General features: G+C 29.5%; 2 protein-coding genes across 4 annotated transcripts; both read left to right on the top strand.

The window, feature by feature from the left end:
• The first annotated feature begins 19 nt into the window (after positions 1–19).
• LOC118030016 (uncharacterized) lies at positions 20–1,677 on the top strand. 3 transcript variants are annotated; one of them, XM_035034036.2, is made up of 3 exons: positions 20–100; positions 215–267; positions 759–1,677. In XM_035034036.2, exon 3 carries the CDS (start codon positions 791–793, stop codon positions 1,472–1,474), a length of 684 nt encoding a protein of 227 aa, XP_034889927.1. In that variant the 5' UTR covers positions 20–100; positions 215–267; positions 759–790; the 3' UTR covers positions 1,475–1,677. The 3 variants fall into 3 exon arrangements, with proteins under 3 accessions (XP_034889927.1, XP_034889928.1, XP_034889926.1); XM_035034037.2 differs by having other exon boundaries at positions 77–95; XM_035034035.2 differs by lacking the exon at positions 20–100 and having other exon boundaries at positions 108–267.
• A 9,620-nt stretch (positions 1,678–11,297) lies between these two features.
• Positions 11,298–12,702, top strand: LOC118029982 (probable galacturonosyltransferase-like 2). Its single transcript, XM_035033988.2, has one exon. The coding sequence runs from the start codon at positions 11,411–11,413 to the stop codon at positions 12,467–12,469; it is 1,059 nt and encodes a 352-aa protein (XP_034889879.1). The 5' UTR covers positions 11,298–11,410; the 3' UTR covers positions 12,470–12,702.
• The last annotated feature ends 1,124 nt before the right edge of the window (positions 12,703–13,826 follow it).

The raw sequence follows: 13,826 nt of genomic DNA on the forward strand, positions 1-13,826 counted from the left end.
TCAAAATGGAAAACCGTCTGATCATTGATCGTAGAATCAGACAAACACAAGCATGCACATTGTTTAGCAGGGGAAATCGACAAGTTAAAGTTTAGGTAAGGTAAGCCACATCCATCCAGAATCTTCCTGTTGAACCTTTCTTCTTCTTTTATGTTTTCAATTTTAATAATAAAATAGTATTAACTATTAAAGACTCCTCATTCTCATTCTCCAGCAAAGAAAAGAAAAGAAAGCTTCTTTTGTGATTCCCTGTCTCTCTTGATCAAGGTGAGTGGTATTGGTTCCTGTCTCCCTATGAGGTTTTGCTTTGAGTGTTTTATTGCTTGTGTTTATAAATGATTTGGCTGATTTTTAGAGGATTTTAATGGTTTTTTTTTTTTTTTTTTTTTTTTTTTTTTTTTTTTTTTGTAGTTGATCTGTTTTCTGGTTTGATTTATAAAGTTGCAAGCTTTTTCTTTCCATCTTTTTCAAGGTTTTGACATGCTGAATTATGATATTTTTGTGACCGACTATGATGGGTCATTTTACTTTTTTTTTTTTTTTTTAAATGACATCGTGCATTTCTTATGATCATGTTTGCTTTGATTAGGTTGTTTTATGCTGGATTTGTGGAATAGGTTCAATTTTTGTTATTTGATTAGTTGTAAATGAAGGTGACAAGTTTTTATTTTGGAGATTTTTTGTGCTTAAGGTTACAGAGAATTGAAGCATAAAATTTGTTGTTCTTGATGGTACCTGAGGATTTTATGTGATTACAGGCTGTTGATTTTGAGGGTTTTTGGATAAAGAGATGGAAAGTGGATACGTGGAATCGACAAGTGTGCCTCCAGAAAGCTCGTCTTTTTCGAGCAATAATGGCCCTGATGCAGGCGATTTTGAATGCAATATTTGCTTTGAATTAGCTCAGGACCCGATCGTAACTCTTTGCGGTCATCTCTTTTGTTGGCCCTGTCTATACCGATGGCTACACCACCATTCGCATTCACATGAATGCCCAGTTTGTAAGGCCATCATTCAAGAAGAGAAATTGGTTCCTCTTTATGGCAGAGGGAAAACGCAGGCTGACCCTCGATCTAAATCTTATCCGGGTATGGATATTCCTAGTCGCCCGTCTGGACAAAGGCCGGAAACTGCTCCTCCGCCGGATGCAAATAATTTACCCCATTTTGGGTTTGGAATGCCAGGAGGATTCATGCCTGCAGCGCCTACAAGGATTGGTGGCTTTACGATTTCAACTGCTTTTGGTGGTCTCTCACTTTTCCCATCGCTGTTTAATATTCAGTTTCAAGGGTTCCCAGATGCTACTGTGTATGGAACAACATCTGGATTTCCATATGGCTTTCATGGTTTTCACGGCAACCATACGCACCGCTTCCCACCTGCAACTACTCGAGGGCAGCAGGCCGATAACGTTTTGAAAAACCTCTTCTTTTTTATTGGATTCTTGGTGATCCTCGCTCTGCTTTGGTGGTAAATCAATGAATTGCTTTTTGAACTTCGACTGATATTGTCACTTGGAATTGTTTCTGTTGTATCTGTATATACATCATCTGCGATTGTTTTACTTAGATAATTCTGTAATGATTAAAATCCTTTCGAGGGAGTTTTATGTTTTCCACAACGACTAGCAATCATGGAACATGATTGATTATAAATGGGATGTAGATTTTCCAACTATTTTATGTTTTGCTTATCTAATCTCGAGGAGGTAATTTCTTGTTCTCCTATCTGGTCTTATTTCTTCTGCTGGCAAATTTTGTACAGCGAAGTAGCCTTTTAATAGCAGTTCAACTTCACATTGGTATTTGAATAGTGTACATTGCGTTGCAGTTGATTGAAGCTGCTTCTGCCAGCTCTTTTACAGGTAAATTATACATGATTCTCACCCAATAAGGATTAGGACGAATAAAATTAGGCTCTTAATGTGAAGCAATGGAGTTTCAGATGAAGAGTCGGGAAAGTTCAGGCGTTTAGAGTGATGAACGGGGATGGAGGGTTCCTACTGCAATCTGCAATATAAGAAAATGAACCGTAGATTTCGCTTCCTTCAGTAGATTTACCATTACAAAAGGATGGTTCAAATCATCGAAGTGGTTTAATAGTTTCTTGCAAAAGGATTGAGCTTCTTTTCTTGGTAATTACGCCATAGTTGATGAGACATGCAGGAAAGCGTTGATATTTTCTTGAATTTGGTTGGATGTCAATTTCTTTTGCATGTATGCCAGGTTTTGTGATCATTTGTGATGAAGACGTCTGCAATATTAGTCAAATCTCTCATTATCAATTATTTATGATGTTTTCATTTAAAAATATATAAAAATATACTTTTTTAACTAATAAATTACAATTGTTAAAAATCATTTTGATATTTCCAATGCGTCTAGAAAAAACAAAATTTCATTCCTATACACATCCTTAAATGGATAGATGCACAATGAACCTTCTTTGGGACAAAAATAATCTTTTTTCCATTTAATTCCTGGCTGAAATTTTCTTTTTCTGGTTATATTGTCTGAAAATGCTCTGTTTATAGTGAAGTCCAAGGTTTGCTGAAATATATTTATTTTTATTTAAAATTATTTTTTATATTTTTAAATTGTTTTGATAAATTAATATCCAAAATTAATTTTAAAAAATAATAAAAAGTATTTTTATATATTTTTAAATAAAAAATATTTTAAAATATAACTGTTACTATATTCTCAATCACTCTATGATATCAATAGTCTAATAGATGGAGAAATTGATGTGTTAAAGTTGTTAAATTTATGGTATTTATGTTTTACTGATAATTATTAATTAAAAATAAATAAATCTCATATGAAAACCAATATGGATAGCAAACAGTGCTTTGTATTTTTTTAATCTCTTAAGATTTTTTTTATTTCAATCACCAAGCCTTTTTTTTTTTTAAATTTATCCTTTTATATTTTGTTATTTCATATTTGAATATGAAAAATTGTTTGATTAGCATGTTCTCGAGATATTAATTTATCTTTATATTTTTTTTATGTTTAATTTTGCAAAATAAAAAATATTTGATTATGTTGCTGTAATTTTCTTTTAAAAAAATAAGGATTAAAATTGACATTATATCTAAAACAAATTAATTTTTATTTTTTTTTGTAATCGTGCCTTTATGGCATTTTTTTTCCTTCAAGATTGTTTTATTTTGTTGTTCTTGTCCTTTTTTTTGCAATTTTTATTTTAATTTATAAATTTATTTTATATATTTTCATTTCTTGCTATGAGAGAAAAAAGAAAAGGAGTCGTTTAAAAAAACATAAAAAAAAGTTGACAATTGACAAAACTTCAATAACGTAACAGGTTATTCATGGTGTCAATAGGCTTTGTTTTACAAGAGAAATTCCATTTAGATCTTTTTACCAGACGGAAAATGTAGATCAAGATTGGAAAATAATATTTCTCAACTTGATTTTGTGGGTTTTTTTTTTCCTTTAATCTAGGGTGTTTTGCCTTTAATCTAGGGTGTTTTTGAGTTGAGATATTGATTTTTTAAGGTTATGAGAGTATATATTAGTTGTTTTTTTTATAAAAATTAATTGAAAAATAACTTTTTGAGTAACCAGGTTTTTTAGTAGGTTTTTGATAGTCAAAAGCTAGGCATTTACACGATGTATTATCTATCACAGTAAAGGACAATTCATCTTCTGAAATAGATAACATGTCATTTGAATTTTTTTTCAAATCCCCCTTTTAAAGATGCAAAAAAAAAAAAAACAAACAAACAAAGGGCAGGTTGGTGGGCTCTCCTAAGTCCAGAATTGTAGCCCCTTTTTGTCTTTTGAATTTTTTCTTATCTTTGATTTAAATTGAATAAAACTATTTTTCTGTTTTTATCTTTAATTTTTTTTTTACACTTTCTTGTGAACGTCTATTTTTAGTATCAATCTAGATCCGTGGGTCGAGTTGCACCGCAAGCTGAATAATGTTTTCTTTAAACATAAAAAAGTAAATGCATTGCTAACGTGTTTTCAAGAAAAAAGATATATTTAATTATGAATTATGAATTTAAAACATGATGCATATTAGAGGACACCTTTTTTAAATATTGATATAGTGATATACTAGATGATATTTTAAAAAATAATAATATTAAAACGATGACAAATCAGCTTCCTTTGGGATAATCCTGGTTAACTTGCGAATTTCACTATTTAATTTTGGAGGATAAAATTATAAAACACAAGAAGAAATAAAAAAAGAACCCAAGAAAAGATCCAAGTCCATCTATAAAAAGCTTTCAAATTTACGATTCAAGTCATGAGATTAAGATTAAAAAAATACACGCCATTAGAGATTGGGGGAGGTGTAGCTCTTTGACAACATGTATGGCCTTCTCTGGTGGCCAAACCCACCCTTTAGTGGTGGCAATGTACATGTGTATGCTTATTTTTTACGGTGTGTCATCAACATTCATTTTCTTTGGTTTTTTTATATCTCTTTTCTCTCTCTTATCCTTAGAACTCGCTATCACCATTCAAAACTTTATAATTGTCATCTTATTTTATTGTCATTTCAAATTTGATCTTTTTTTTTTTAATTTTTAAGTCTTTGTTCAGGGATTTTTTGTTTTTTTTGTTTTTTCTAAAATTGAGGTTGTTCTTTTATTTTATTTTTTAAATTTGGTTTTCATTCTTTTAATTCAAGTTTTTAGTTTTTGATCCTTTTGTGAAATTGAATTTTCTTTTCAATTGCATCCTTCAATCCAAAAATGTCAAATCTCCTTAACTTTTTTATTTCTAATTTGGTCCTCATTTTGTAATTTTTTAAAATCTCATCCTTAGACATAGTGTCGGAAATTGAGCCTTATGTTTTTTCATTATGGAATGATCTCAGTTTCATAATTCAACTCATAGATTTTAAAACTTAATCCGGGTTAACATCGTTATTTTTTCATTAGAGTTTATTTTTTACATTGATTTTCTTTTTTATTTTTATCTTTCCAAGTTGGTTGTTGTTTTTTTTTTTTTTAAATTAGGCTTTATGATTTTATTTGATTTCCTTTCAATTCAATTATCTCGATCTAATTACTAGAATTACAAGTTTGGCGGTTAGCCGGAATTGACTTGGTTTTTTTTTTTGTCGTTGCTTTCTTAATTTAATATTTTTTGGTTTTGTTTTTTAACATTGAATTACTTTAAAATTGAATTTTGTGATTTTCACTCAGGTGCATTTAGGTAATTTTTTTTTTCTTCTTCAATTTCAATATTTCACTCTGGGTTGGCTTGGAACTAAGCTCTATTGCTTCTTTATTATTAATCTTTTGCTAACCTTTCTAGTAAGGTTCTTATGGAAACTTATTTTTGTTTGATTTAGTCCATCTAGCTCTTTTTTATCATCAAATTAAATAATATCGGTTTATTTGACTGGGTTACGGATTTCTTTTATTTGTTTAGAGCACGCAAGCACCAATCAGACTATTTTTTTTTTTTTTAATGCTAGTTTTGTTTTTTCTTTTTTTGAGCTCGCACACAGGGTAGTAACTTCTAAATTTTTAGAGTCTGTTTGGCATTGCGGCCAAATAAGCTTTTCAAAAAAATTCAAAATTTTTTTTTTTTGCTAAAATTAAGTGCGGTTTGTATTTTTTGGATCGTTTTGATGTGCTGATGTCAAAAATGATTTTTAAAAAATGAAAAAACATTATTGGCATGCTTTTCGGCACGAAAAGCTATTTGAAAAGTAACCGCTACCACACTCTCAAACACCCTCTAAATGCTCAAAATTTCACGCAGGGCTGAATTTCATGCTTGTACCAAAACGCACGTGTCAAGACCAAGTCCTCAGAACCTTCATGTTGATAGAATTCTTTAATGTATTATATATATATATAAAATTTTGTTGAATTAGTTATTCTTTTATGTTTACATACATCATAATATTATTTTTATTTAAAAAAAACCAGTTCAAGTTCTTATATGAAAATCATGTTTTCTGAGAATGAAATTTTTATCAAAATAAATAAATAACAAAAAGGGAGTTTTGGCTATTTATTTTCTTTCTAGATTTAAATCATTTGAGTTTTTATTTTAAGTTCTTTATATTTTTATTCAAAAAAATCATGTTAGAAAAATAATGTATAAATAAAAACATTTTCTAACTCCAGAATTTTGAATTCTAAAACTACCTTGTCTCTTGCCCCTATACATCATCCATATGCAACAAAATAGTTTGACAACTGCCCTTACATATCCCTATTAAATTCTCTAGCAAACAGACAATTTTTTTTGACAACGAGCTTTGCCCTTTTTAACGGATTTTTTGGCCGCCCCTTCACCTACTTTGAACGCAAATTGAAATTATAATTCATAAATATTTATTTTTTTTAAATGATTTTAATTATTTTGATATATTAATATGGAGACGTTCACATGGGGTCTTGTCATATATATAGAGATTCTTGTACAAGTCATTATTACTAGAGATTTAAATAAAGATTTTCATAGAAATTTTTTGTTAGAAATATGAACAATCTGTTTAAAGATACAGAGATTTCGTAATGAAGATTTTTATTGAAGGTATTAGAAATGTGAAGAAACATTACAGTTTTTATTCAAAAGTTCAGAAAATTATGAAGATACAATTTCTAAAAACTATCTAATTTTGAATGGTGCATCATTGGATTTTTTCCTATTTGTTGAGGCTGCATTTTCTTCTTTAAAGATTATTAGAGATATTAGCTTGAGATTAATCTCTCAATCTCCTTTTTCAGGGCATGTCATTCCTTAGTGTCATAACTATTGCCATTATGATAGTGACATAACTAGTTAGGGTTCATTCTGTTCATGTCACTCTTCATTAGATATAAGTATTACATGAAATCCTTTCCCTAAATGACAACAAACACCTCAACACATGTTGTGGTAAAAGGTGTGGCCGGGAACTTAGAGAAAGTCAAGCAATTATGAATGGATCCCTTGGTGATTTTCTTGGATGCCCTAGTACGAGGCTAATTGGACTATAAATATTCTTCTATTTGAAAATAATAGTGTCCTTGTCTAGTCACACTTGCCTTTTCTACTCGAATATAGTTCTTCATTTTCTATTTTAAGTTAAGCAAAGTCTTTTCATGAAGAATATATAGATTTTTTCATAATTAGTAGTTGTAGACTCCACTAATTAAGACTTTAGTGGCAATGGGTTTGAGTATACTTTTAACATTTAGTATTTTCTAATTAAATCTCTGAAGATATGTTATGATTCTTTTATCTTTTCATTGGATGATGTTGAAAATCCCAGCCATGTTTTTTTTTATATTTTTTATTTTTATTGGAATACTAGTGTTGAAATGAGAAATGATTTTAATGTAGATATCATTAAGGTCAATGATGGAGTCAAATTCAAGGTTGTAATACCACACCCTAGTAGATTTATAAAAGTTATAGGAAAATATTTTCAAATAGCATCACTTTTTTTTATTACCACATCTAAGATGTTTCTAACATTTTGTGCTCTCTAGGATCTGTAAAGTTAGTATAGTTATCCAAGTTGGTCTATGTGATGACATATTTTTTTGAGAGATGAGTGTGTAACACTTTATGACAATGTACATAGTCTCTCTCCTAGTGAGAATAATGTCAATTCGTATTCTTAGGAGCTGGTACAATCTTGCATCCATGTCTTTTTCAACCGGGAGCATGTGAGTGAGAGTCAAAAGAAGATTGATAATGATACCCATGTTTATGGCTAGGTTCTATTGAGGAGTGCTTGCTTCTTTGAAGAGTTGGGGCATCGTGCCTATTGCTTAAGGGAAATGGAGTTGTTTATGTGCACTTAGTGCATATATTGAAGTTGTGTGTTGTATTTTCTTTTGATGGAATGAAAAGGTGCAAAATTGTTCTTATATAACTAGAACAATATTGTTTATAACTTGTACTTGAAGGGAATTTAGAGGGGTTGGAGTTTTTATAATGGGGTGATCAGTTTACTCTTTCTTGTTCTGAAGTTTCATCAGCCATAAAAAGAATTAGTGAAGAGTGAAATGGAATGTACTAGTTTTTGTTCAGGTTTCCACAAATAACATCAATGATGAAGTTATAAAAAATTTCAGATAAAAATTAGATTTTTCATAGTTGCATCTTTTAATTGTTTAAACTTAGCTCAAATGGCCAACAATTTCTTTTTAATGCTCCATCACATACTTTCATTAAGGACATTGAAGTGACCACCTTATTAATTGGAAATTATATGTGAGCTCGTTATAGGTTACGCATGCAAATTTAGCCTCAACGAATCCAGTGTTTGCTAGCTTTTTCCTTATATATATATATATAACTATTATTTCCTCGAAATTTAACAATATTTAAAGAACATGTGTAATATCTCTCTCTTTTTTTAAATCTTTTTACATATAATCAAGTTAATATATCATGATATATATATATATATATATATATATATATATATATATATATATATATATATATATATATATATCATCATCATCATCATCATCATCATCATCATCATCTAGAACTCAAATTCAAGAATAAACTTCGATAAAGAAAGTTATCATATATTTCATTAATATTTAGGTGATCAAAGGGATTAAATATAAAATATAAATGATATTTTTTAATATTATATAAATTTTTCAATAACAAAAAGATATCATACTTTTGTTTTGTTGATTAGGAGAATGAATTATTCGTTATTTCGGTTTAGGAGTCTATCTAATTAATGCCTTTAGTGTCTTTTTTTTTTTTTTTTTTTTTAATGATGATGAGGTATATTTTTAGTTTAATTTTTGGATATAGAGATTTAAATATTTTTTTAATTTATGAAAAACAAATTATCTACACTAAAATCAAAAGAATTTTGACAGTTTTGATTACCAAAACTCATAAACTTGAATCGAGATCGATAACATATGGTTTGATAAGGAGCCTATATATTATTTCCTCGAAATTTAACAATATTTAAAGAACATGTTTAATATCTCTCTCTTTTTTTTTTTAAATCTTTTTACATATAATCAAGTTAATATATATATATATATATATATATATATATATATCATCATCATCATCATCATCATCATCATCTAGAACTCAAATTCAAGAATAAACTTCGATAAAGAAAGTTATCATATATTTCATTAATATTTAGGTGATCAAAGGGATTAAATATAAAATATAAATGATATTTTTTTAATATTATATAAAATTTTCAATAACAAAAAGATATCATACTTTTGTTTTGTTGATTAGGAGAATGAATTATTCGCTATTTTTCGGTTTAGGAGTCTAATCTAATTAATGCCTTTAGTGTCTTTTTTTTTTTTTTTTTTTTTAATGATGATGAGGTATATTTTTAGTTTAATTTTTGGATATAGAGATTTAAATACTTTTTTTAATTTATGAAAAACAAATTATCTACACTAAAATCAAAAGAATTCTGACAGTTTTGATTACCAAAACTCATAAACCTGAATCGAGATCGATAACATATGGTTTGATAAGGAGCCTATAACTATCAACAACCATAAGTTTCTTAATATGTGATGTAGCCAGAAGTGAAGGATAACGAGGCTTGTTACAAGTCAAAATCTTCAAAGACTAAGAAAACTATAACTATTGAGAGATTTTTTAAAATACTTGATTTTATTCATTTATATCCCCACTTGTCAAAAGACTATAATAACCTTTATATATATATATATATATTAAAAAAAACTAGAAAACCTTAATAATACTAAATAGAAAAAATAAAATAGAAAAAAATTATTCTTTTCAACCACTCTCATATTTGTTAAATATAACCACTCTTATATTTGTTAAAAGATCAAAATCTTTAAAATCATAACAGACGGGCTAACTTTCTTCTTCTCTCTTCCATATCTTCTTCTTCTTCTCTTGTTATCTTTTACAAATTAACACTAACGTCCCTTTCTTTCTTCTTTTTTTTTTCCTCTCTCTCTCTCTCTCCTTATTTCTTCAACTCCTTCACTTCTTTTCTTTTCTCCTCTACATGGAACTATGTCTTCTTCTTTCTTCTTCCACTAACTTCTCTATTTTTTTTTTTTGTTAATAAACATACCGTTCGAAGTTGTTATATATATATATATATATATATATATATATATATATATATATATATATATATATATATTTATCTTCTCAGCTTCACTCACAATGAAATTAAGGTAAGATTTAACTTTTTTCTTCTTTTTTATGTTTTTTTTTTTTCATTATTTTTTAATTCTGTTGTTCTTAATAATTGTATTAATGTTGTTTTTGGAATTTTTTTTTATATGAGAACAATTTTGTTGCTCAAATTAAATTAAATGTATAGGATTGATTTTAATTATTATTAGTTAATAAATATTGTATTAAAAATTAATAAATTTAAAGTATTCTTAGTTAATAATTATTAATTATCATATATTCATAATTATAAGTTCAATTTAAATAACAAGTTAAAGTTATATATTTAGATTGATTTTTATATGATATACAATATAATATTATTATTATAATAATTTATATATAACCTAATTATAGAAAAAAAAGCTTTTCTATTTATAAAGTTAAATTCTAGTTTAAAAGTAGAGATTCAATAATTATGTATGGCTCTATAATAAATATATGTATTAAAACAAATTCTAAAAACTACGTTAAATCCAAGTTGAGTGAACTCTTCAATTAATGACAAGGAAACAAATTGAATAAAATCAAACTAGTTTGTGGAAATTGAATTTAAATATTATAAATTAGCTATTCTTTTTAATATCCATGGGAACAAGTTCATAGACATGGTGGAGAAAGCTGAAATATCTCTACTTGTAACAGAATTCAAAATGTTAATAAGATTAGATGGCAAAAATTCTACTCTAACACGCATATAGTAGACATTAGAGTTCGAGTTGGTGTTAATGAATCCATAATTCTTGTTCCTCAGATCAAAGATCCGCGCGAAACGGATGTTACCTTCAAAAGTTGGTCACTTGATGCAGGCAAAGTCGATTTTGACCTTAGTACTTTTTTGTACCAAATTGCACTTTCTCCTTTTTTTTTTTTTTTTTTTTTCTCTCTTCAATATCCGACGGCTACTAATTTATTTACCCTAATAATAATAAAAAATTCATAAAGACGAACTTTCTCTGTTGCTAATTGCCAAAAAGAGTCAGTGGTTAAAGCGTGCACATTTCACAGCATTTATTTATTTTTGGACTTAGTTTTTGAAGCACATTTAAAAAACATGTGGCTGCTACTCTTGGCTTTGTTTAAAATCATTGAGTGTTCTATGCTTCCTTGCATTTTCCCTGCTTTAACAAATTGGATCCATAGACAAGATTGATGTGGGCATGTCTCCTCTCTTTCTAAAAGGTTAGAACCCATCATTCAGAGTCTCTCTAGCTTTTTTAAATCTCTCTGCCCTGCCCCAAGCCATGTTCAAACCAGGACGAAAATTAACACTACCATCACCGCCACATCTCCTCCTCTCCCTCCTTCTCCTCCTCTCCATAATTATAATCAATGCCACCGCCACGGCTACCGTCAATACTAAAAGGTTCAGAGAAGCCCCACAATTCTACAACTCCCCAACATGTCCATCAATCTCCACCAAAGACATGTGCTCTCAGCAAGCAGTGCACGTGGCTATGACTCTGGACTTCCCTTACCTCCGCGGCACCATGGCCGCTATTCTTTCCATCCTCCAACACTCCTCCTGCCCGGAAAATACTCGTTTCCACTTCATTTCCTCCCCCTCCTCCACCTACCTCCACGAAACTATCACCTCCTCCTTCCCTTACCTCCGTTCGCAAATCCACCCTTTCGACACCAACTCTGTCTCCGGCCTCATCTCCACCTCCATCCGCTCAGCCCTCGACTCTCCTCTTAACTATGCTCGCAATTATCTCGCCAACATCCTTCCTCCTTGCGTCCGGAAAGCTGTCTATTTAGACTCCGATTTAGTCCTAGTCGACGACATTGCAATGCTGGCAGCTACTCCACTTGGTACCGGAACTGTGTTAGCAGCACCGGAATATTGTAATGCTAACATTACCGCATACTTTACGCCTACATTCTGGGCAAACCCTTCGCTCTCCTTAACATTTTCCGGACGCAATGCCTGTTATTTTAACACAGGAGTGATGATTATTGATTTAGAAAGATGGAGAGAAGGAGATTACACAGCAAAAATAGTTGAATGGATGGAGCTTCAAAAGAGGATGAGGATTTATGAATTGGGCTCATTGCCTCCATTCTTGTTGGTTTTTGCAGGGAATATTGCTGCTGTGGATCATAAATGGAATCAACATGGCCTTGGAGGGGATAATTATAGAGGTCTTTGTAGGGATTTGCATCCTGGTCCAGTTAGTCTTTTGCATTGGAGTGGCAAAGGGAAGCCTTGGGTTCGCTTAGATGAAAACCGGCCATGCCCTTTGGATGCATTATGGGCTCCTTATGATCTTCTGCAGACACCTTTTGCTATTGACTTTTAGAGTTTAGGTCTTTGTTTAAATTTTCCATCGCTGAAAATAGATCGGCAGAAGAGGGAAGGTGTTCATAGATTAGTAAGTCCATTAACAGACCTTACAGTACTTTCTTCTTCTTCTTCTTCTTCTGGGTTTTGCTTTGTACTGAGTACATAGTAAGGGCTAGTAGTGCAGTAAAGTAAAGAGGGAATTACAGAGAAAGATATATTGAATTACCTTTTAATTATATATATTTTTTGGCATGTTCTTTGCTATGATTTCTGTTTGTAATCACTATTTTTTTTTAAATTTTTTTTAGATCTATTTTTTGTTTTGTTTTGTTTTATGATAAAACGAAAACTAAGATCTAAAATAAAAAATCCCCATAGCATCAGCTATGAGACAGTGCTAAATCAGTATTTATACTCTTTGTTGCGTTCTTCGCTGAAAAATCTGCGTAGGAGTTGGAGCAGCAGCACAAGTTAGATTTCCTATTTTGTCTCAAATGCTTACCTTCTCATTCCTAAATTGGATCATGAACAGTTTTAAATTGTAAGATTATTTGTTGACCATTTAAAATTAAGTGTTAAGTAGACTACGTACCATTTAGGAAATTAATTGTGTTTCTAAAAAGAATTAGCTCTAATTTAATTTGTGTTTTAATTGAAATATTTTAACGAATTAATAGTTAGCCGGCCATAAAAATCGGCATAGATTGAATTGACTGATACTGTAGATTTGAAAATTCATGTATATAATTTGTTTTTACTCTATATTGTTTTCTTTTATTTGGATTAATATTCATTATTACATTTCTAAGGAAAGGGACTTTGGATTATAGCTTTATTTTTATCTCTTTCCAAAAATAAATATTATAGGCTTTAATGTGTATTCTTAACTATTATGACTTTATTTTTTTTTTTTCCTTACTTGGATATCCTCACATCCTTTTAAAAGAAGAGACTAATCCCGTTCGGAGTTTGTGGTTATCCCTTTCAATAAATACATTTTTCTGAAAAATTAAACTTGTGTTCTAACCCTTGCAACTAAATTAAAAGAATTTTGTTATTCTCACTCCATTAATTATTAACATCCCTCCATAATTCTTTATTATTTTTTTAGAAATCTTCTCTCTGATCAATAACTTTTTATTAGTTATAAAAACCTATGATAATACCATGATAAATCAAACAATTAATTAGTTGTTTCTTTTATCATATTCAAAATGATGGTTTTAAAGTATAATGTAATGAGCCGTGACTCTAAAAATACATATAGTAAAATGGTATTGTAAATAATTTTTTCAAACAATAAGTTATACTTTTTTTAAATATAGTATGAAAATAATTATTTATTCATATTTTATTTAGTATAATAAAATTGT

This window comes from Populus alba, chromosome 5, assembly GCF_005239225.2.
Source record: "Populus alba chromosome 5, ASM523922v2, whole genome shotgun sequence".
Lineage (NCBI taxonomy): Eukaryota > Viridiplantae > Streptophyta > Magnoliopsida > Malpighiales > Salicaceae > Populus > Populus alba.

What these genes read in the sequence shown, in the direction of transcription:
- LOC118030016 (XM_035034036.2), top strand. Translation starts at nt 791, where the DNA reads ATGGAAAGTGGATACGTGGAATCGACAAGTGTGCCTCCAGAAAGCTCG.
- LOC118029982 (XM_035033988.2), top strand. Translation starts at nt 11,411, where the DNA reads ATGTTCAAACCAGGACGAAAATTAACACTACCATCACCGCCACATCTC.